Source organism: Phodopus roborovskii, unplaced genomic scaffold (genome assembly GCF_943737965.1).
Source record: "Phodopus roborovskii unplaced genomic scaffold, PHOROB, whole genome shotgun sequence".
NCBI classification, from domain to species: Eukaryota; Metazoa; Chordata; class Mammalia; order Rodentia; family Cricetidae; genus Phodopus; species Phodopus roborovskii.
In genome coordinates, this window is record NW_026126116.1 from 22865 (window position 1) to 46897 (window position 24033).

General features: G+C 40.4%; 1 protein-coding gene across 1 annotated transcript; it reads right to left on the minus strand.

Annotated features, from left to right (window-relative positions):
- Nucleotides 1-11574: 11574 nt before the first annotated feature.
- On the minus strand, nt 11575-13850 carry LOC127218471 (tumor rejection antigen P815A-like; the record flags this gene model as incomplete). Its single annotated transcript, XM_051179503.1, has 2 exons — nt 13454-13850; nt 11575-11827 (listed from the first exon to the last, which is right to left on the minus strand). Coding segments are annotated over exons 1-2 (650 nt in total), but the record flags the coding sequence as incomplete, so codon positions are not given.
- Between the last annotated feature and the right edge of the window lie 10183 nt (nt 13851-24033).

The following is a 24033-nucleotide window of genomic DNA, read 5'->3' on the forward strand; positions in this document are numbered from 1 at the left end:
TTTAGATGCTGGTTATGCAAAAACTTGAGAAAATTAAGCCAAGTGCTTGAATGCAGAAGTGAAACATATTGGAACAAAAGGAATAAAAATGATAAAATAGCAAACCACTTACAAATTCAAGGCTTTACAGTAGCTCTTCATGTCCAGGACAACAGGTAAGTGGTAAGTGACCCTGCTTAGGCCTACCACACTTACTGTGTGACTAAAAGACAGGTGCTAGGCCTTGGGAGTTGGAGTCAAGAAGACTTGTACTTAGTCCCAGACTTATTTTTCCTAAATGTGAGGTCCTTGGAAACTGTTCCCTTCAGGAATTCAGTTTATTCCTGGGTTTGTTTGTTTGTTTGTTTGTTTGATTGATTGTTTATTTGTTTATTAGTTTGGTTTTTTTGAGGCAGGGTTTCTCTGTATTGCTTTGGAGCCTGTCCTGGAACTAGCTCTGTAGAACAGGCTGGCGTCAAACTCACAGAGATCTGCCTGCTTCTGCCTCCCAAGTGCTGGGATTAAAGGTGTGTGCCACCAATGCTCCTGTGTTTAATTGAAGCAGTGATAATCCCTGCATTGTCTGACAGCTGTAGCCAGCTGGCCCTGAAATTACACTGTGAGAGGATCATCACTTAGCTAACTGACGGATCAGTCACTTTACCTGTATGGAAACTATGAGTAGTCAAGAAGGTGTTCAAATGCTGGCCTCTAGCAACTTTTCTTTCTCTCCATGCTGGACAGCTGCAGAATGTCAAAGTGGGCAAATTACACTAAAGGTGCAGTCCTTATGAAGGGCCTGGGGACTGAGTCATTTAGTTCTTCATATCTACAGTTCTCAGCCCAGGGTCTGGACTCTTTGCCCCAAAAACCTGTCAACATTTTGGTAAACATGCCTGCAGGTTCTCCTAAAATTGACCACATACTAGGCAATAGAGCAAATCTCTTCTGTGGTTTGACACAGCCTTTTATTAGTTCTCTGCCTCATGTCTCCTTCCCTACCGGGCTCTTCTGCATGCCCTGAAATGTTCATCTGCACCTTCAGTTGCCAGATTTCACTACTCAGACCCAGGGTAACTGCATATGTTAAGACAGCAATCTGGAGCCTGGGGGAACCTGGAGCACCCACTGCTGCTCAAGAACCAGGCACACGGGGGCTGAGAACCACTGGGATCACTCAGTCATCCGTTTCTATCGTAGGTAGGATCCTGTTGAGTAGATAGAATTTCTGGGGAGGTCTGCTATAGCTGGTACAACACAGGCAGTTCTAGGGCACATTTGGGCCTGTGGGCACTAGTGGCTAGATTGAGACCTCTATGGGTAGCTACTTTTTTCCACTGTTTTTTCATTTTTTTTTATTTAAATTAAAAATAATTTTATTTTACATACAAATCTTAGTTCCCTCTCCCTCCTGTCCTCCCATTTCTCCCACCATCTCCCCCATCCCATCCCCCATCCACGCCTCAGAGAGGGTACTGCATGAACTGTCTTTTTGTAGCCCATTCCCTATGGAGGGGTAATCTCTCAGCCTAGATGCAGGGGGAGGGCCTAAGTCCTGTCCCAAATGATTGTGACAGACTTTGATGACCCCCTATTGGAGATATCTTCCACTGTTACTTGGTGATAACCACTACTTGGCACTGAGAAGTCATTGCATGATGCCAGTTAGTGTCTGGTGCCTGCATAGATTTGTCAAACCATGTTGTGTCTCATTAGGTACCTGCGCTGTTTGAGTTTTGTGACATCTGTGCAATAAAGCCACTGCCCCAAGCTGGTGTTGTTGCCTAGAGGTGAATGCTTGCTTAATTGTCAAGCCATAGGGCAGGACACATGATACTTATGTAACTGGGTTTGGGTTGGGTATCTGCAATCTCATTAGCTGTGTAGGTGCAGCTCTAGGTTGATCCTTTTTCACCGTCAAACCATTGCACAGAGACAAATGTCACTGTCTAAGGCCAGTCTGTTATGAAGCCATCATCTTTGTTGCTGACTTTGTGGTTACCAGCTCATTTCAAGCTACTGAAAAGCAAACAAAGACCACTCGAGAAGTCTTTATTAGACCTGCTGGTGCCACATCAAAGAGGCAGCAAAACAAAGTACCTCCCCATAAACAGAATGGACTGGAGGAGCCTGCTTATATGGCCCAAGATGACTATGTTTCGAACAACCACAGCAATTAATTTATTTTGAACCATTAGCAAGCATTATAGCTTGTGTTTCGTACCGGCATTGATACAAGCCACAGTGGATCCTTCTCCAGGGAAGGACTGCCACTTTGGTCAAGGTAGAGTAGAAAGGGTTCATCAAAACTTGTGATTGCAAAAAATATATTGTAGAAACTCTTTCAAACTGCCCTGCATAGGTCTGTATCCGGGACCCAAGTCAATCAGGTATGATTGGCTGTTGTCTCAAAGCAGTTGAAGAATGTTGAAGACAGCTGGTACTGGTATAAGAGTAGTATGACTAGCTGTTAGATTGATGATACTTTTTTCTCAATGTGGTTTAGGGGAGCACAAGAAGGCCGAATAGCTGCTAAATGGTGGAGTCAAACTTCCCCATCTTATTTACAGGAAAATGAACACCAGAAGGAGTTCTTACAATATAAATTTACTATTAACAACAACAGTGATTTTTAACAGGGCTTTAACTGTCTGATTAAAAGCACCTGGCAAATGTAAACGGCAGTGCTCAAGGAGTAAGTTATTGTAGCGATTGTAAAACAATCTTTATGGCGTAAATAATGTTGTGGATACCATAGTGCTTAATAAGTAGTTGCCAATTCTTTCTGCTGCTAAAGCTGTGGGATTTTATTTCCAAGAAAAAATATGAATTAGGAAAAGAGGCTGTATGACTTTCGATGTGAAATAGAGGTAACAGAACAGATGTCTGTGAAGGGATCTAGCAAGAGAATTGTCTCCTTTGACTCCACCACGCCCTCACTCCCTCTTGCAAACAGACAGTCCTCAATTTACCCTTTGTTCCCCTCTCTTTTCTTCAAGTGAGTTTCTCAGAGCACATTCTCAGAGTCCTCTCCATTTTACTTTTTTCTTCAAACTATTATGTTATCATTTTTTATTTATTACCTAAAAATCTCCTTAGTCTCCGAGCCACTACCACCACCACCACACACCCACACACTTTTAAAACCAATTCTCCCTGCTAAAAGGCTCCAGAAGTCTGCCAGCCAGTGTTGCTAAGCAACACATTATCACATGGCTAATGCAGCAGTTCTTGTCTGCTACTCAGACTCAACACTATAACTAAAATGGAGCATATCTGAGGAAAGAATGAGTGTGATTGCTTCACTTACAGTTGATCAAAGGTGGCAGCTTCACTCCAGGATATCTAAGTTACAGGAAATGTAGTTGGGGCAAAAGGTAAAAAAAAATAACAGTTGCAGGATGTCATGTATTCCCCACAAAACTGCTCTTTGCTGCACGGGGTTCTTAATGTGACATGTCAGAGTTCCTAGAGATACTCTATGGAGAAGCCACAGGGGCAGAAAGTACCATACAAAGTTATCCAAAAAGTCAGATCTTTGTGTTTAGTTATGTATCTTGTTACTTTGAGGGTCCAGGGCTTTTTTTTTTAATCAAATTCGCTAAGGAAGTACATTTTCCTGGAAGTTCTAACATGTATGCCCACCCAACCTTATAAAGTTTTCTGTGGTAAATATTTTCCATTGCCCTTTTCAGATCACCATTTCTCTACCCTGTCCCAGCTTCTATAGACTAGATGCTTTCAACCAATCAAGGGATTAGAGGGAGTGGTCAGAAGAAAGTGAGGCTAGGGAAAGTAAAAGGCTCCAGCAGTTAAAACAAGCTCTGGGGATATTGATGGCTTATTTAAACGTTCCATACCTCTCTGTAAATGGTATTGTAATTCAACCTTTTTCATAGAAAGGCATATGTGTGCTTCTATGTGGGTCCTAACCAAAATTTCAAAGTATAAAGTAAAGGCTAGAGATAAAGATTTAAGGTCATTCATTTTTAAAAGGGATAATTTAGTAAAGTGTAGCTAGACATTTTCATATTGTTCCCTCAGAGTTCCTTGTTACTAAGGAAAGAGTATGACAATTTGAGGGCTCATAACCATGACATAATTCTAGTGAATCACCTGACAATATTTACCTTTACAGTAAGGACCAAGTTTGAGATTACGAACAAACGAAGTGAAAATTAATCAATGAAACTTTTGCTGAGTCCTGACCCTGTGGAGGGAGGTTGTGCCAGTTGCCCCTAATTCTACCTTGACAAGCTACTCAGAATTTATGAGGGGTTATAGGCAGGTCTTGTTCCTGCTTAAAACTCAATAACCCATGAACGGGATCTTTGAAGCACAACTCTTTGGTGCAGGCTGCTGTTTGAATTTGAATTTTCTCCAGTGAATCTGTTTTTTTTTGTTGTTGTTGTTGTTTTGTTTTTTGGTTTTTTTTTTTTTTTAGACCCCACACCTTTCAATTATGGCCTCAGTATTTTTTTTCCCTCAGTTGGTAGACTCTGGGGCAAGAGAAGAAAAGAGAACTGGGCCACAAATAATTCCAAAATATATTCTGATTTTACCCCTGAAAGTATGACTTTTAATAAACTCATGAACCAATATTTTGTTAAGCCAGAAATTCGAAACCCAAGTCACCAACTCTGGTCCCTGGGTCCCTGGAAGCTGCTGCAGCAGCAGGAACAAGAGCAGAGCAGGAGAGTTCAGCAGCAAGAGAAGGTGGTTTATAAAGAAGCAAGGAAGGAGGGAGGGGCTTGGGGAACTCCAAGCCTGCCTAGCTACAGGCTTTTGATTGGCTCAAACTCTCCAAAACTGCATAGTTACAGCATTGGGATTGGCTAAAATCCTTACTAGGGGTATCTGGACTAAGCTGATTGGCTGCCCTGGGTCTAGGGGAAATTGCAACGTTGTTGTCTCACCTGGAGTTGTTTACTCATTTCTGATTGGCCTGTCCCTGAGGCGAGGTGTTGCTAATTTCTGGTGGGCCCTCTGTGGGATAAGGTCAGGGCAAAGTCGGGAACAGTCATCCCTCACTGACTGGAAGAGGCTGCCTCCTGCTAAAGTCAGGGGGACATGGTGACACCTCTCCACCAGGGGTTACTACTTTCCTAGGCCTAAAATCTTTGGGGAGTGAAGCCCCCAGACTAGAGGGCGCTACTTCTGTAAACTGAGGTCAGGAAAATGTTGTCTCTCTAGACTAGGAGTTATTACTCCCCTATCTCCCTGGGGTGAAAAGTTCACACCCCTAGGCTAGGGGTTACTACTTTACTACTCAGGGATTGGCTGGTTTTGTGTCAGGGGCAGAGATGACTCCGGGTGCAGAGCCAAACTGTGTTTCTTTCTGTGGTTCTTTTTAGCTTTTAGGCTCCAATTTTAGAGCCTGGGAGAATTTCTTCTACAGATTCTGATTCTATGGGTCTAGTGTGTTCTTCTGGCGTTAGTTGTGGAGTTGGAGTATTTTTCCCTGGTACTAGGTTTAGGGATAAAGTGTCTCTTTCGCTGGCTCAGGTCCCTCCCAAATCCAGGGTGTGTTTCTTTTACTGGATTGGGGGGTGGGGCTTGGAGCCGAACTTTTCAGGATCTGTGTAGGAGCTGCGAATCAGGGATTTTCTGGGGTCTGGGTCTGTCATTTTGATAATTGTTCTCTAGTTATGGTTTAACATGGTCACCTAAAGACACAGTACTCCTATCTAGTGCTTTTGGCTAGACAAGGGTGTCAGGTAAAAGTCAGTGACTAATATGAAAGGATAGTGTATAAGTTAATGTCCCGACCAGCTTTCTTGTCTTGAAATAAAGTGCTCCCTTATGTTAACTATACAAGAAAGAAGTCTTCTAGAATTAACAAGCCCCTTACCTCATTTTTTTTTTTTTTTTTTTTTTTTTTTTGCGGGGGTGGCTTGAAACAGGGTTTCTGTGTGTAGTTTTGGAGCCTGTTCTGGAACTTGCTCTGAAGCACAGGCTGGCCTCAAACTCACAGAGATCCGCCTGCCCGTACCTCCCGAGTGCTGGGATTAAAGACGTGTGCCACCACCTCCCTACACTGCCTCCTTTTTTGTATTAAAATGTGTTTAAAAATAATACTTTGACAAACAATTTTAACCATATAGAACAATTAGAAAAATGTTAGGAGGACAAATACATTTAGGACTATCCATGTGCAAGAGTTCCCCATTTACAGCAGCTGGTGCTATTTGGGATTCGATCAACAACCAATTAGATGAAGTTGATAATGTATTCACTTCTGTAAGTGGATTTTATATTTTAATATTTCATTTTTTTTTTGCTTCACATTTATTTGAGCACTAGAAATATTGCAACACAGGTCACAGTATTCATACTCATTGAACGTTTTGGAAAAGACCAAGACATTGTCCTAAGAGAAAATGCTTTAAGTGTTTTATTAAATCCCTTAGGATGTTCTTACAGAAAGCTGAGGAACTACATGGCACTGGAATAGCAGCAATGTACACAAAGTACTTAAGCCTCTAAAAAAATGTTGCATTTTAGATATTTGCCTTTGTTTAACCAAAATATTAATATGATGTTTACATTGTGAGCCACCAAAAATGTTTGACTTGAAAACACATATAAACAAGTAATATTATAACGACTAAGCAAGTTGCATTTATAGGTGAACAAAGGGTTACATAGGAACAAAGGGAAGGAGAACTTATGTAATTTATTAGAATCTCATAAAAATTAAAGTTGTTTTAATAATTCTATGATGATAGAAGTACTTAGCCACTTGCACTGCAAAATGACTAAGCAGAAACATATTGTTTTCATTATCTCTCCTTGGACAAGCACACACTGATAGAGTTTATGTCCTACTACTACCCACAAAACATGTTTATGACTCTAGTAAGGGACTGTATCATTTGGGCCCTCCAAGAAACTGACATTGAGTGGGCGATATAGAAGCCCAAGAGGTCTATTAGGGGTCAACAGAAAGAAAGTAAAGTGGGAAGAAACAAGACCATGCAGAAGGAGACTCAGACTTTGGTGCAGAACTGAAAATGAAAATAATAGCCATAAAGTAGGGGAGCTTGGATGCAAACAATCTCCATTAAATGAATTTTGTTCTGGGAGAAAGTCATTATGTCTAAGGTCTATCCAAGATAGTTTGCACTTAAAAGCTGAGATGAGTCATCAACATTAATAGCTAGAGGCAATTGTTTAGCTTCACAAGTTTTGGCTCAGTGATGCAAAATGATCTGTTGAGTTTAGTGGCAGAAATCTTTTGATTTTTATTATGGAAGTGTTCCTACTGTCACAAACACCTGGCTCTGAAGTTACTGAGTGATATGAATAACATACAGAAGACCCTATCTCTCCAGTTAAATAGTATGTTATGATACAGAGGTTGGTATGAAGTCCTAGATGACACACTTTTCAGCAGGGATAATTTGTGCAGAGTAGAGTTATACTCTGGAAAGTCCATGTTTACAAAAAAAATTGTAGCTCACTTACTGAGCATGTAACAGATCCTGGGTTTTTTTCTTCAGCACTGAAAATAAAATAAAGATTTATTGCAGAAAGGAATACTCCAAATATTGTGAGGGCGGTATGTCAAGAACTGAAGAACTCCCTAACAATGAGTCCCATACTCAAAATACCTGGACCATAGAATGAAATCCTATACATGTTAATTCCACAAAGTGTCTGGGGACTCAGAGCTATATAGACCAATGTACACTTTCTCTTCTCTGGAAAAGGACTCGAATCCACAATGCATAATAATTCCTTTGGAAGCTTTTACCCAAACTAAGTATCCCATGATGCAGCAGGTCTCTGGGCTGTAACACTAAATAGTACACTATCTTTTTTTCCTGATTTTATATTTGTCTTGTTTTTATTTTGAGACAGAATATATGTAGTTCTAACTGTCCTGGAACTCAGTATGTAGACCAGATTAGTCTTGAGCTTTCACCAATCCAACTGTCTGTGCCTCTGGAATGCTGAGGTTAAAGATTAAAATATCACCACATGCATCACGTAACTTGGTTGACCTTTTTGATAATATCTGATTGGAATGCCATCTGGGAGATCTCTGGGAGGCTTTTCTTTTCCCTATCTGGTTCTAGAATTGCTAGCATCAATGGAGCATATTTGGAACCAAAGCCCGTGTATTTGAATATATAGTCCCCAGCTGGTAGCGCTGTTTGAGAGTTTGTGAAATCCTTAGGAGGTGGTCCAGCTGGAAGAAGTTGGCTGCTGGAGGGATGGACAATGAGGATTATAGCCTGGTCCCACTTCAGGTTAAGCTGATTTCTAGCTCAACCACCATAGATCTGTCAAATGCTCCTGTTATCACATGTTCACTTTAGTTGTCCCTGCCATAGCTTCCCTATTATGGTAGACTGCATCCTCTTAATAATAGTCCAAATAAACTTCTATTCTTTTTTAAAACTTTTTTTACCTATTCATTTTACATCTCAGCTGCAGCCTTCTCCCACACACTCCCTTCCCAGTCTCTGTCCCATAAATGTCTATTGTCTTTTAAGTTATTCCAGGAATTATGCTAAGAAAAGACTAATCTGGCCTATTGCCTACTCATTCTTCAATTTACAACAACTGGTTTTAGCTAGTGAAGAAGCCACATTAAAGCCCTTAGTCTAAGGTAAAACAATTTGCATGAGATCATTCCCCATAGCCTAATTGATTAAGATTGGAACAGAAAAAAAAGGACAACTCATCCAATGTTTTATGAAGTGTTAGAGAACTCTTATTAAATATATAGAGCTAAAAAGACCATGTTTTTAAATAACTTCTGAGCAATTTGCTAGACACTGTATTTAAATATTTTTTCTCATTTAACTCTCCAACTATAGTATACATAATTATTATAAACAAGCTACATATGAGAAGCCATGTGTACAAAGATTAAATATTTGCTCTAATTTATACCATCTGGTAGGATTTTGAGCTGGGGCCGGGCATGGTGGTACAATGCTCTTAATCCCAGCACTTGGGAGGCACAGGGAGGTGGATCTCTGTGAATCTGAGGATCTGCTTGTCCACCTACTGAATTCTCTGCCAGCCAGGGATATGTAGTGATACCCTACCTCAAAAAGAAAATTCCTCAGAAACAAAGTTTGCAAGGTAGAGCTGCACATCAAATTCAAGAGGTCTATCTCCAGAACCCATGCTGTCAATATGAATACCCAAGTTTTACATCTCGCTGAGTTCGTTTGTGTCTCTCAGATATATTGCTTGTGCAGCTCCCAGAATCTTTTACATCTACACACACACCTCCTACCCTAAGAACATGTAATTACCAGTAGAATTGAAATGCACAGTGAATGCCCCAAACTGAATTCATCCTTTCTCTCTATAAGCTTTAATCATTGTCCTAAATAAGATGTTTATCATTTTCACATATATTTCCCCCCCCTCATTTGAAACAGTGTTTCTCTGTGTAGACCTGGCTGTCCTAGAACTCATGTAGGCCAGGTTGGCCTTAACTTACAGAGATCCACCTGCCTCTGCCTCTGGAGTGCTGGGATTAAAGGTGTGTGCCACCACCACCTGGCTCACACATATTTTCTAAGTGCCACATTTGTATCATTCCATGCATGTATTTCTCTCACTATAAATATAAAATAAACACTGACTGGTTTTGCATACTTTTAAATTTTATATAAAAGCATTTGGTAGGAGCACTGAATATTCTTCATTGAGAGTATATTTGTACTTCAAATTGGTAGAAAGGAATCTGTATTTAACTTTGGAAGCATTTCAGAAAATATATACTGCTAATAGTGTGTTTGTTCTGAGGTAATCTGGAACACTTAAGAAACCCAAATAAAGGTCTGCTTTAAGGATCTCTGCTTCAGTACGTCTGGAGTAGAACCCAAGCATGTGTATTTCTAGTAGAATGTATATTTCTACTGAATTGCCAGAAGCTGCTAGTGGTTCACACTAGCTCATTACTAGATCACTTAGTAATCTTAGTTATCTTGGTAAGCTGGGTACTTTTTGGCTCAACAAAATGCATTAAGAACTAGACTTCCATTTCTCACTATCAAGAGTGGAAAACAATTCATTTTAGTGCCAGTAAGTTGAGGCAAATCTAGAAAGAAAAGGTATAAAATTAAATCTGAGTTGCTGTTATTCACATAACAACTCTGGAGTCTATGCAGCACAAACAAACTTTTATTTTTAACAGGCTCAAATGTAGCCATATGAAACCATGAAAAGTTAGTGTAAAGTCAGATGTCAGAGGATGGCATTTTTCTTTGATGAACTGTAGAACAAAGTCAATTTTCTGGGCTAGACCAAACTCCAAAAACTTAACGAATAACTTTTCCCCCTTTCTCCACACATTCCTTTCTTCTAGGCTTTGCAGCTGTAGGGAGAAATAAGATACAAGCAATATTTTTATGGCATCAGAAGACACTAATGATTTTCTAAATATGATCAATTCTGGTATAACTATCTCCTCTCAGTAATGGGAAACTAATTCACTTTCTAATTGTGCAACAGACCCTCACCTATCAGGTGCTTAAGACTGGGATGTCTTTACAAAACCCTCTTGAAAAGAAATGGAACCAATGGAAAGGAGAAGTGACAAAGGAGAGGCTAGTGGAATATGGAGGGGAGGTACTTGAAGTACACTGTATACTTGCATTAAATTGTATAACCTTACATAATACAAAATGGAAAAGCATTTGAAGGCATCACTCACATCAACATCATTGCCCTTCTCTCCATCACTATAAATGCTCATTTATTTCTCTGGAACTCTGAATAAACCTATATGCCCGCGATCACAGCAAAAACCCTACATCATATTCCCTCAACCTCTCAGGACCTTAGTTTCAGTATCTTTCAAATAAGAATAAGACTGCTATCAGACACTCAGAGACATTAATATTGAACACGGCAGACAGAGATGAATAGAGGGGGATGTAAGATTTCATTCTTAGTTCAGTGGCAAATAAAAATCATCATAACTTTGTTTGACTATTCCATAAAAATATATAAGCTAACTAATATGCATTAATTATGATGCTTGGTTTCACCTGAAACCGTTAGCTTTTCAGTTTTTTTGTTTGTTTGTTTGTTTTGGTGAATGATAATTCCTTTCCACGCATTGTTAGTATGAAAGACTACAATTCTGTGGCCAAGGGACAAAAAAGGCCAAAATTCCCTTGGTAATCTTTTTCTATTGGTCTTCATTACCAGGGCTAATCAAGTCCCACTGGTAGTAGTCTTATAGCTAAAGGATAAAGGACTTGCAGCTGGTAATGAAATCCATATAAAATATATTGACTTCTGTATATATAAATGCATTATTAACTTCAAACTGTTTATTAGCTATAACAGAATACTTTAACAGAAATCTCCCAATGAAAGGGGTGTATCATAATTGGTTTAATACTATTCTCACTCTCTGTCTGCATCTCTGTCTCTCACTCTCTCTGAGACAGGGTTTCTCTGTGTAACCGCCCTGGCTGTCCTGGAACTCACTTTGTAGACCAGGCTGGCCCCAGAATCACAGAGATCCACCTACCTCTGCCTCCTGAGTGCTAGGATTAAAGGCGTTCATCACCAACAGTCTGTGGTTAGTTAATACTAAGAGCTCTAAGTCTATACCTGCATTCCTCAGGGAAGTACCATTCTGCAAACTCCGCGTCCTCATAAGACTCTCCTTCCAAGTTTCCACTTTCATCCTCTCCCCATTTCTCCTCATCTGCTATTCCTTCAAATGATTCATCTGAAGTTTCACACTCATATGCAGTTGGTTCATTAGTGACCAATGATTGTGACTTCAGAATGCCAAGGTGATGAAAGTAATAAGACAGCTTATACTTAACTTCATCACATAGGAATCTGCCAACAGTTGAACCTGGGGAGTAGAAACGTGAGAGGAAAATTTAAAGACTGCCTGGGTCCTTTTCTTAGTAACTGCTACAGTGTTTCTACCGCTCTCTTTGCTTCTAAGTTTTCCCACTGACTACTTTTCCCTCTTTCCTAACACTGGAATTCTCAGTATTTCTGGACCATGGAATGAAAAGGGATCAGAAGTGAATTGTCTGATTCTGTTCTGCATGTTTTTAGCACAACTTCATGGAAAATTTATGCATCTAAGGTGGAGGCAAGGAGGACTCCCACGAGTTCAAGGCTGGATCAAGCAACATAACAAGACATGCTTTCAATAGGATGAAAAAGGCTGAGGAGAGTTCACTCAATAAATGCCTTGTAAGCAGGAAGACCTCAGTTCCATCCTTTGAACCGATCACACACACACACACACACACACACACACACACACACACACACACACACACGAGAAATAAAAAGGCCTCATGGCGGGTCATCACTAGTAATCTAGGGTCAGGAAGGCACAGAAAGGTAGATCACCGGGAATGGCTGTCCAGCCATCTGAGACTAATCTCTCCCCCCCCTCTCTCTCTCTCCACACAAAAAGGTGGGTAATGCCTCTGAGTCAACACCCAAGATTGTCCTATGGCTGGCCTCTTATATGTATGTGCATACACTTTCACCTGAGCAACAAAAAGAACAAAACTTTTTTTTTCTGAAACAGAGTGTCTCTGTGTAACAGCCCTAGCTGTCCTGGAACTCTCTCTGTAGACCAAGCTGGCCTTGAACTCACAGAGATGCACCTGCCTTTGCCTCCTTAATGCTGGGATTAAGGACTTGTGCCAACACCACCTGGCCAAAAGAGCAAAAATTAAAATCTGAAGATGTACCTCATGTGCCCATCAATTTGAGTCTGGCAAATACAAATTAAAAACGGAGGGAAGATAGAAAAGAAGAGAGAGGGGGTTGAGGAGGAATGAGTTCATTTGCCTTCAATTAAAAATAAAATCATGTTAGGTTTGAAGTTGCTCAATCCTTGAAGATATAACTAATGTATCTTTTAAGTACTCTAGTAACAGTTCATTTTCATGGATTTATCTGAGGTTAATTTGAAGGCAGCTTACTTTTTTCTCCATACTACAGGGTCTTTATTGACTTGGGCTTTTACTTGGGCACACTGGACCCCAAATTTCCAGAAATTGAATCACCAGTTAATCAGGATGGATAAGTTCTGAGCATGGTTTTTACATGAGCCAGAAGTGTCAAAGGCAGCAGCAAGGGTGGAGAAATTGAACATCACTCTGTGTCTGCAGCTGCACAAGCCCAGGTTGGCTGGCTGCCACCCATCTGCAAATGTCTGGCTCCTCCTGCCCTTAGTCTAGGCTGTCAAGTTTTCTGCCTTCTGAGAGGCTGCCTAGTTTATTGGGTCCTATGCCTCCCAGCCTGGTAATCCCTCTTCTGAATGGTCACCTTCCCATTCCCCAGCTCACAGGCTCATTTGCAAGACTTCACATTCCAGTGTAGGACCTGCCCACCATGAGGTATCTGTGACGCTCAACAATAGTAAGAATAAGGTCCTTCCATCAGATAACAGTGAAGAACAAAATCTATCATAATCTAGGATGGGAACCAAAATATAACCATAACTCACAGACACTTGAATTTCCTGAATCATCGTCGTCTTCCTCCTTGCTCTCCTCTTCATTCAAGTATTCCTTTAAGTCCAAGTCCTCAAAGAAATCCTCACTGAAATCGAACTCAAATCCATCGTCTTTTGCATATTCATTCTGCTGCTCTTCATTTAAAGGTGGGGGTTTCAGCAACACGGAGGCGATGTCAGCCACCTCCTGCTCCTCCTCCTCACTTTCCCAAATGGTTTGCAAAATTATCTGGAATGTCAGGACGCCAAGAATTCCCACAAAGACAAGCCACTCCAGAGAAAACAGAGCTACTATGAGGAACTCTTCCCTCAGATCCAAGTCTCCATCACTACCAGATTTGCTGCACAAGTCACCTACAGCCCAGTCTTCATAGTTGATGTAGGCCATGTCATACGGGACACACGGAGGTCAGGAGTTGTGCTAAGTTGTACTAAAGCTGAAGCCAGCAACAGGGGCAGCAGGTCACAGGACAGCCACACAGTTCTCAAGCCGAGCACTGGGGATTTTGGAACAGGTTGTAGGCACAGGGCATGCTGGGAAGGGCGGAGGTCGGGGCCTCACACCTAAAGGAAGTCTTCTGGGGAATGACACTCTGAGTCTGCGCAAGGAGGATAAGAAACTTCTGTGGAGATGAGACCATTCCCCCCACACCCGGATATACTGTGATGGTTAGCGGAAACTACAAGTTACAGAAGCCCGGCCTCTGGCCTCAAGAGCTCTAAGCTTATTGGTTGAGAAATAATCATCTGCAAGCCACACACCCAATGAGAGTTCAAGGTTCTTAGTGACTGGTAAGATCTGTGGAAGGTCACGAAGGATCTGCTGTAAATTTTTCTAATATAGGGACTAGCTCGTTTCCCCAAATCCCCCGAGACAGCTTGTAGCAGGAGAGACACAGGCTTTTAATATGAGAAAACATGGCTTATAAATTACTAGCAATCTGCAAATGTCATACCCAAAAAAAGAATGGCGATTTGGACATGTTTTTTTTTTTTTTTTTTTTGAGACAGGCTTTCTCTGTGTAGCCTTGGCTGTCCTGGAACTATCTCTGTAGGCCAGGCTGGGCTCGAACTCACAGAGCTCTGCCTGCCTCTGCCCCCTCAAGTGTTGGGATTAAAGGCATGTGCCACCCACTTGTGTTAACAGTATTAAAACTGTTCATGACCATCACTCGGCAAAACCTGTGGCGCTGAACACGGTCTGCTACTCGAGACACCAGGGCTGCTGCAAAGGATTCCTGATCCAGTCTCGCCCTTCACTTCCACCAGCTTCGGCCGCATAAGTCATGTAGGTAGGGTGGAGTCTTTCAAGTAGTTGGACAGGAGAGGTGCACAGGTCAGGAGATTGCAAGAGGCACGGGGGTGGGGGATGGGGGGTGGGGGGTATGTGAGTGGTCTGCAGGGGACTCTAACAGAAGGGCTTGTCATCTCTGCAGTGTGGATGCATGCTATTTACATTGGTTGGAGGGTGAGGCTTTCCATGGGGGATCTTCAAAGTCTGTCTTATCATTTGGAGCAGGGCCCAGGCCCTCCCCTACGTGTCTAGGATGAGAGAGTATCCCTCTATGTTAAATGTGCTCCCAAAGTCCATTCATATACTAGGATCTTATCTTTCCTTTAAAAAAAAAAAAAGTATTCCCACCTTACATATCTTACACAAATGCATAAAAACTATACAAATTATTGAGGTACTTTAAGTAGTATGGTAGGCATATATATTACATATTTCAGTCGTGATAAACATGTGAGGGTCTTTAAAACGTTCTTATTTTTTTTCTGGCGAATACGTTCAATATACTTTTAAAATAGGAAGTATATGGCTGTTATCTGTAGTCATTCTGCTGTGCAATATACATGAGACCTTTTTGTCTACACAATATTCATTGCTCATTACTAGTTAGCAATGGGTTATGCAGTTAATGGATTTTACTTTTCCATTTCAGACATGTATATGGTTAACTTTGTGATAATCACCTCCATTGTGCTCTTTCATTCCCTCACTTCCTTTGTCCCTGTCTTTTCCATAAGTAACAACCTACTTACTGTGTTCATGGTGTGTGTGTGTGTGTGTGTGTGTGTGTGTGTGTGTGTGTGCGCGCGCAGGCGAGCATGCGTGCATATCTGTGTGTATGAGCAAATGAACAGTCTCAGTCACCCATACATGCAGCACAAATTTATTTCCATATATGGAAAACCATGTATTTTTCTTTATTTTTCTGTCTCACTATCCTCTTTTGTTTCCTATGACCCTCCTAATAGTCCCCCCCCACTTCATGACTTATTCTTGTTCTGTTGTGATTAAGATTCTGCCTATAAGAGAAAACATTATATGGCTGTCTTCTGAGACAATCTTATTTTCCTAAAATGATCATCTCCAGTTTCACCAATTTCCCAGCTAATGATCTAATTTTGTTCTTTTATGGCTGAATTTCCATTGTGTATATGGACATCACATTTTTATCCACCTATTTTTTTAGAGTTCAGAGTATATCTTGACTTTGAGAAAATTGCCACACTAACCATGAATTTTTATTGTGTATATATGTATCACGTTTTTATCCATCCATTTTGGAACTTCAATCTTGACTTTGGGAAAATTGCCACAATAACCATGAATGTGAAAATATCTCTGTTGTATAATGATTTGTATTCCTTTGGGAGCATATGATCAAAGCTAGGGAGGTAGGACATGCTATTTTCTAGTTTCTATAGTAATTTCCATAGTAGTTACTCTAGTTTACATTAAAGGTGTATAAAGGTACCCTCCACACATTCTAGTACTTAAGGGGGTTGTTTTTGTTTTTTCTCTACAGTATACATTCTGACTGGGATAAGCAAGAAATTTTTGATTTTCGTGTCTACGATGGAAAGCAATGATAAACATTTTCACATATTTTAGGCAGTATCCATTTGCTTAGAATCTTCCACATTTAAGATTAATTTTACCTGTGAATTCAGAAAATCATATTTTACTATTTAAAATTTGAAACCCTGTTATTTAGTTTTATTGCCTATTTGTCATGACTAGGATGTTCAGTACAATTTTGAATAGAAGTGGTAAAAGCAGACCTTCTTGTTAATTCACTTGTTACATTAGAAATGGTTTCATGATTCTTGCTTATATGGATATGTGTTGGATGTGGGTGTGGATGGATGTGAAGGGTAGTACATACCCTTAAAGACTGAGCAGCCCCATCCTTTTTTATTTTTATTTTTTCCTTTTCATTTATTTATTTATTTCCTTTTTTATTTTTAATACTAGAAAGAGAAGATCAGTGAGTAAAGAAGTTGGGAGGATCTGGGAGGAGTTGACAGAGGGAGAAGAATATGATCAAAATATATTGTATAAAAATTTAAATAAAAAAGAAGAAAGCTTTAGGCTTTTAGAATTCAGTATCACGGTACTTATGAGTTTATCATAAACAGCTTCGGTGATGTGAAGTTCTGTTTATTATCTCTCTCTCTAAATGTGTGTGTATGTTTAATACATGTAGAAAGATTGATAATGTCCATCTGTTTTCTGTGTCAGTGGAGATGGTTATATGGTGTTTTATTTAGCTTTGTTTTCCCCTATTTATTCATTCTTTTATTTATTTTGGTTTTTTGGTTTCACTGAGTAACCCTGGCTGTCCTGAAACTCACTCTGTAGACGAATTGGCCTCAAACTCAGAGATCTGCCTGTTTCTGCCTCCCAGATGGTGGGATCAAAGGCATGAATCATCACACCCTCTTTTTCTTCCCTTTGAATGTGTTATGCTGATGGATTTTGTGCAATGAACCATCTTTATGTTTCGGGGATAGATTCTTCTTGACCATGATGCAAATTCAAGTTTGCACTCTCCTGGGTTCCACTTGTAAGTATATATGCTCTGGGTGCTTACATCTACATTTATAAAGCATTGCTTTCTTTCTCTGATTCCTTTACCTGAGCTCAGTGTCAGAGTAACTCTGCATTCCTAGACTTAATTAGAATGTGTTTCATTCTTTTTCTCTTAAGAAATAATGTGATAAATATAGGTGTTAATCCTTCCTTACAGTTTTGGTAAAATCCACCAAGGAAGGATATTTGATTACTTATTCATTGCCTCTGATTACTTATGGTCCTGTTTCATTTTATTTATTATTCAGTGTTTTCAGTAGTTTTTGCTACTTAATATTTTAGGCAAGTATTCTCATTTGTTCTCATGTAATTAATTATCATACTATTCTCTTATGGCCCTTTCACTATTCATGATAAGTGTAGCAATGTTTCTAATTTAATTTATGACTGTGGTGATTTCAGTTTTTTCCTTTTTGTCTGGATTGGTATAGCTCAAGGTGTTAGCAGGCTTTCTGGAACAAGCTTCAGATCCCCGAGTATTAAAAGACTCTACTCAGCTAACCATCTCTCTATGAAAATTAGGCTGTTAATGGTGAAAACTGCTTGGATACTAATTTTGGTTCAAAATTTACATTGACAGATTTTCACATCATCACTAATATTACATTCCTGGAATAAATTGTGTGTGTGTGTGTGTGTGTGTGTGTGTGTGTGTGCATGCGTGTGTGTTTATGTTTGCACATGCATTTGAAGGCCAGAGATATGCCTCCCAATCATTCCTCTGAAGAAATATATGTTGTTTTTTGACACATGCTCTCTCACTGGCTTAGGTTCCTGTCTGCAAACCCAGGGATCCTCTTGTCTCTGCCTACCCAGTGCTGTATGTACAAATACACATATGCACAAGGCATTTCATGGGGCCTTTCTGTGTAGATCTGAGGTTGTGATGGTTATGAAGCTAGCGCTGTATCCATTGAGTCATCTGCTTAGCCCCAATTCTAGTTTTCATTTTTATTTCTGAGATTGTAATGTGTCCTGGCTAGTTTATGCCAGCTTGACACATGCTAGAGTCACTGGAGAAGAAGGAACTTCATTTGGGAAATTTCCTCCATAAGGTTGGGCTGCAGACAGCCCGACAGTAGTGCTGCAGGCCTTTAATCCCAGCACTTGGGAGACAAGAGGCCAGCCTGGTTTACAGAGCTAGTTCCAAGACAGCTAGAAGTGTTATTTAGAATAACCCTGACTGAGAGAGAGAGAGAGAGAGAGAGAGAGAGAGAGAGAGAGAGAGAGAAGATTTGCAAGCCTATAAGGAATTTTCTTAATTAGTTAATGATGGGGAGGGCCCAGTCCATTGTGAGTGATTCCATCTTTGGGCTGGTAGTCCTGGATTCTATAAGAAAGCAGGCTGGGCAAGCGCCATGGGGAGCAAGTCAGTAAGCAGCACTCCTCCATGGCCTCTGCATCAGCTCCTGCCTCCAGGTACCTGCCCTGCTTTAGTTCCTGTCCTGACTTCTTTGGATGATGAACTGTTATATGGAACTGTGAAGGAAATAACCCCTTTCCTCCCCATGCTGCTTTTGGTAATGGTGGTTCATCATAGCAATAGAAACCCTAACTAAGACTCCCTTCACATTCATTATTCTCTCTTCCTAATTCACATCTGCTCCTGAGCTGCAATGGACACGTTTTCATTCTTATTACTGTGCTTTTCAGTTCCAGAAGTTCCGTTTCCTTCTCTGTCTATTTTTGAGACAGGTTCTATTTATGTAATTTATGATGACCTCAAAATCTGGTCTCCCTGCCTCAGCCTCACAAATACTGAGATTAGTGGTGTATTCCAGCACACACAAATTCTTTTCTGTTTTATTTTTTTGTTTTATTATTTTTTTTATTTTACATGTCGATCCCAGTTCCCTCTCCCTCGCTCCATCCCTCCCTCTAACCCTCTCTGCCCCCTCCCATGCACCCTGACCACCCTCGCCTCCCATCCCCACATCCAAATTCCACATGTAGGGCAATGCCATGTAAATCTGGCAAGTCATTTGAAGTAGGGACTAGGACTTCTCTCCTCTCTCTAGGTTAAGGGAGTATCCCTCCATGGGGCATGTGTCCACAAGGTCCTTTTGTGCACCAGGAATACATCCTGGTTCCACTGTCTGAGGTCCCTTAGACTGCTCTGTCCTTCTAGCTGAGACCCATATTCAGGGGGTCTGAGTCAGTCCCATGCTGGATTCCCAGCTATCAGTCTAGGGGGGGGGGTCTGTTAGCTCCTCCTTGTTCAGGTCAGCTGTTTCTATGTGTTGCTGCCACCTGGTCTTGTTCTTTCTCTCTGCATCTGGATTCTAGGAAGATTGAGCCAGGGTAGGAATAGAAGATAGAGAGAGAGAGAGAGAGAGAGAGAGAGAGAGAGAGAGAGAGAGAGAGAGAGAGAGAGAGAACATAAAAGAGGGAGCCATTATTGGTTTGAAGAGAAAACTGAACCTAAAGAAAGGGCTATAGACCTACAATAATTGACTCCAACTAACATTTTGAGCAACAGTGGAAAGGCTACCTTAAATGCCCTTCTCTGATAATGAGATCAACAACTAATTTATCCACCATCATGGAGCCCTCATCTAGAAGCAAATATCCATAACTAAACACTGAGTCGAACTTGTTTTTATTTGTTTTGTTGTGTGTGTGTGTGTGTGTGTGAGTGTGTGTGTGTGTGTGTGAGTGTGTGTGTGTGTGTGTTTAATTATGTTCATTTCTTGGTACTGTTAATTTGGGGAGAGATTGTTCTCACATTTATAACTTCATTTGTAAAATACCTGGTTTACATGCCTTGGTGATGCAGTGTCTGGCTTGATCCGGAGAACTTCCTGTTGTGTTTATGAGTCACACTTGTTTGGGATGCTATTTGTGTATGCTGTGGTTTTGGTTTTGTTAAACTGTTAAATAATGCAGTAGTAGAGCTCTGTCTCTTTCAAATCCCTTGCTCAGGTTTATGCTCCTGTTGTTTCCTCACATAGTGGTTTTGCTCAAATGATTCCCTCATCATCTGTGGCCATTGAATTCTCCCCTGCAACAGTGGCCAGCTCATAATTGGAAGCATTTCATTAAATGTTCTATACCATAAATATTCCAGCTCTCACCCAGGTGCTTGCTCTGTGAATGTATCTCGGAATGCTTTCTGTGCTTAGTCAGGGAGTTGATAGCTCAGGTTTGGCCCTGAGTTTCTTTGCATGCAGAGCACTGGCATGCAGCACTGGCACCAACCCTAAGATAAAGCTTAGGCCTTTCCCGGGTACTTGTTGGACACACATGACCTTCCCAGATCTCCATGACCTTCCCAGATCTCCTTTATTTTGGAACTCTTCAAAGCATCCTTATGGATGTTTTCCTCCCAATGTTTTCATTTTAAGATTTTGTGCAGCTTCTTCTTAGCTTTAGGTGGTATCTCTGTCTCTCTAAGTTGCAATATTAAGGAATGCCACCAAATGTGTCAAATATGATCTTTTTTTTTCCTTCCTTGAGAATAGGCGACTTCACACAGCATGAACTCTAAAGAAAACCAAATGGCATTATACTGATAATAAGAGTATTGCAGAAAGCTGTCAGATTGGTGAAATAATGATCATTATTCTGGGGATAAAGTGGTGCTGAGATTTTAATTTTGTTCTTTTTCATTTCCACAATTCCATTGGTCCAGGCTGCAAGCTCTGCAAGTAACATAATTGCAAGGCAGGTATTCACCACTTCCCTTGATCTGGGGGGAGAAGGATCAGAATACATCAAATTAAAATGAAACACAGTTCACTGCCTATCTGATTTGCTACTTGTCTTCAACAGATGATGTTTGAATTATTGAAAACCTCTTATTAATTTCCAGAGTTCTACAGCTTTGATTTTGACCCTGTTTTTTTATTTAAATTAGAAACAATCTTATTTTACATACCAATCCCGGTTCCCTCTCCCTCCCATCCTCTCACACCCCCCATCCTATTCCCCATATGTTCCCCAGGGAGGGTGAGGCCTTCCATGGAGGGTCATCAAAGGATTTGGACCATGTTTACATTGTATTTGGGATGTTGGTAGTAGTTTCTTCACCTGTTTCTTTTCAACAGTGAGCATTTCCATTTGGATTTATTTCCCACCCACTTACTGTCTGCTTTGTTTCATTGATTTCACAATTGTGCTGTCATGTAGTGAAGTCTTTCTGAAGGGCAGTTACTTAAATAATAATGAAATATTCCTCTAAGTCCCCCTGAAAGCAGTTTGTAATGAATTATATTATTTCCTGTATTATATTTGCTGTGCTGTTGTTCATCATGCAATCTCTATATTTCTCCCTAGACACTCTTAGTTCCATATTTTAATCATAAATGTATTCCCTATAAAAATTCAGTTATTAGAGGAATTAAAAATGTATTTTGCTTTCCTCAGTGTTGGGGGAGTTAAAATGGTTATTTGAAAACTTGACATATTCTTCCTGTTCCCATTATACAGCAGTATTCCTTAGGTTGAGATGGTGATCAGGGTAATTTTGTCCCATTGATGTATAAACTCCTTTCTGTGACTGATCATCTGCTATGATGTAGAAATTGATATCACTAGGTTGTAACTATAACTTCAAATTTAATAGATACCAGCACCTGTCATTTAATGGAAGCACTCCCTCATAGGAGCCAGGCCATGTGATAAAGCCACTCTGTGAGTGTGCTCATAGAAAAAGGAACTGTTGCAGGCAATCTCCAAGGAATGGAATAGGCTTGGCTCCACCTAAAATTTGGTTCAGGTGTCAAGTATAACTGAATTATTCTTTCGTGGGAGAGAAGGGTGAGTTCCCAAGCAATTAGGGAAATTGATATTGGTGTTTACTGTGGAATTGTTGGGAGTTGTAATGTGTGGGCAGGGAGTCATATGGCTTTACCTTCCCACTAGTATTCAAGGAGAAGGATCAGCGATTTCTCTAGGTTTCTGGTGAGAGGGACTAAACAAGGGCTTTACACTTGGTAGACAAACACTCTATTGCTGAGCAAAATTCCCAAATTCTGAGATTTATCAGCTTTACCAGAAGTGGGCTGGAGGGAAACAGAGACTGAAAAGCTTCCAGAAACAAAGGAACACCAACAGCAGCAGAAAAGTGAAACCAGAAGCATTTCTATGGGTGCCAATCCGATTTTAATTCTCTGCTCCACATTTGTGTACTCTAGAGTTTTAGAATACAGCATTAAATATAGATTTTTGAGTTAAGGAATGTATCTGATCCTGAAAGAAATTGTTCTAATTGTACAGAGTGTTGCACCTCAAGTGTGGTGTTCTGCCTGGCTGGTAGATTGAAGCCAAACACAAAGAAGATGTTGGTGAATTCTATGGTTTGGATGTTAAGTGTACCCCCAAATCCTATATGTTTAAATCTTGGTTTCTAGCATCACACTCCTGCAAGGTGGTGGAACCACTAAGTGATGGGGGGTGTTTCTCCAGTGTCCTTGTCTTACTCTCTTCACTTCCAGTCATGAGATGAGTCGTTTTGCTTTGTCACACATTCCCACTACCATCATGCGTTTTTTGTTTTTACCATTGTGGGATTAAACCCCTAAAATTGTGAAAAAAAATATATGCTTGTTGCCTGTATAAGTTGTATAGGCGAAGGTTAACTACACTATTTAACATAGCTAAAAGTTGCATGCCTGCTGAACCTGAAAGTTTCGAAGTTCAGTCTTACTCATTACACTCTATACAAGTCAGTTTAGATAATTTGCTGGTCTTACAGGACTGATGTCATATCATTGACTATAGTAGCCTCAGTTTATGATAGGTTCCTAACCATTGTTTCTGGGAGAATAAACAGTGATATTAGGGTATGGAATCATTTCTTGGCATCACTTTAAATAGTCTTAAGGAATGATACACAAGCTAAAATGGATATGTATCAGCAACAGAAAGGTGCTCTGTGGTCCACTCTCCACCATATACTAGTATAAAGCACAAACTACTATTAGATCATAACATGACCATACTGACATTTAGATGCAGCATTGATAACATAGGTAACCATTGCAGTGGTTGGATTGGTTTTTGTGGGTTCATATTAGTCACATACAAGCAATTTTATACTGGTTCACATGTAGATGTATGAAGCTATCTAAATTTGCTAGCCATGGCCTTAGGAAATTTCTGTTTGTATATTACATCATGTGGGCCATTCCGTGATTGATACCACTTGATTCAAGCAGACATATAATGGAGATAGCAGCCAAGTTGTGGTGCTGGGTCTAGGGAGGTAAATAGCAATAATTTCTCTCTAGTCCCCCCCAATACCCTATTGATTTACTTATCTGCTTCTGTACCCAGACCCTGTTAAAACGCTTCATGATTTTTGTGGGATGTGGAACAGCAGCTAGGCCACTGAAGGAGTAATCCAAGCCTTACAAATTCTATGAACTGATTTTTCTCCCTATGGCCTGTGGTGCACACTGACTGGAATCAAGTCACAATAGAAGCAATGCCTTGAAGTCACCCTTGTGGTATTATACAATTAAGATCAGCATGATAAAACAGAGAATTTGTTTCAGATTTTCAGTATTAAATTACTAATATACAAGGTAGGTCTTCATATTCTGTGGCCCTTCTGCCCTAGCATTCCCCAAGGAACCATTCAAAACAGAATATCCTCCTGGCAGGGAACAGCTTCATATGACAACCATACAGCATGAAATTTATGTCTAGTTCACAATTCGAACAATGTGGCTTGCCTAGCTATCTTTTA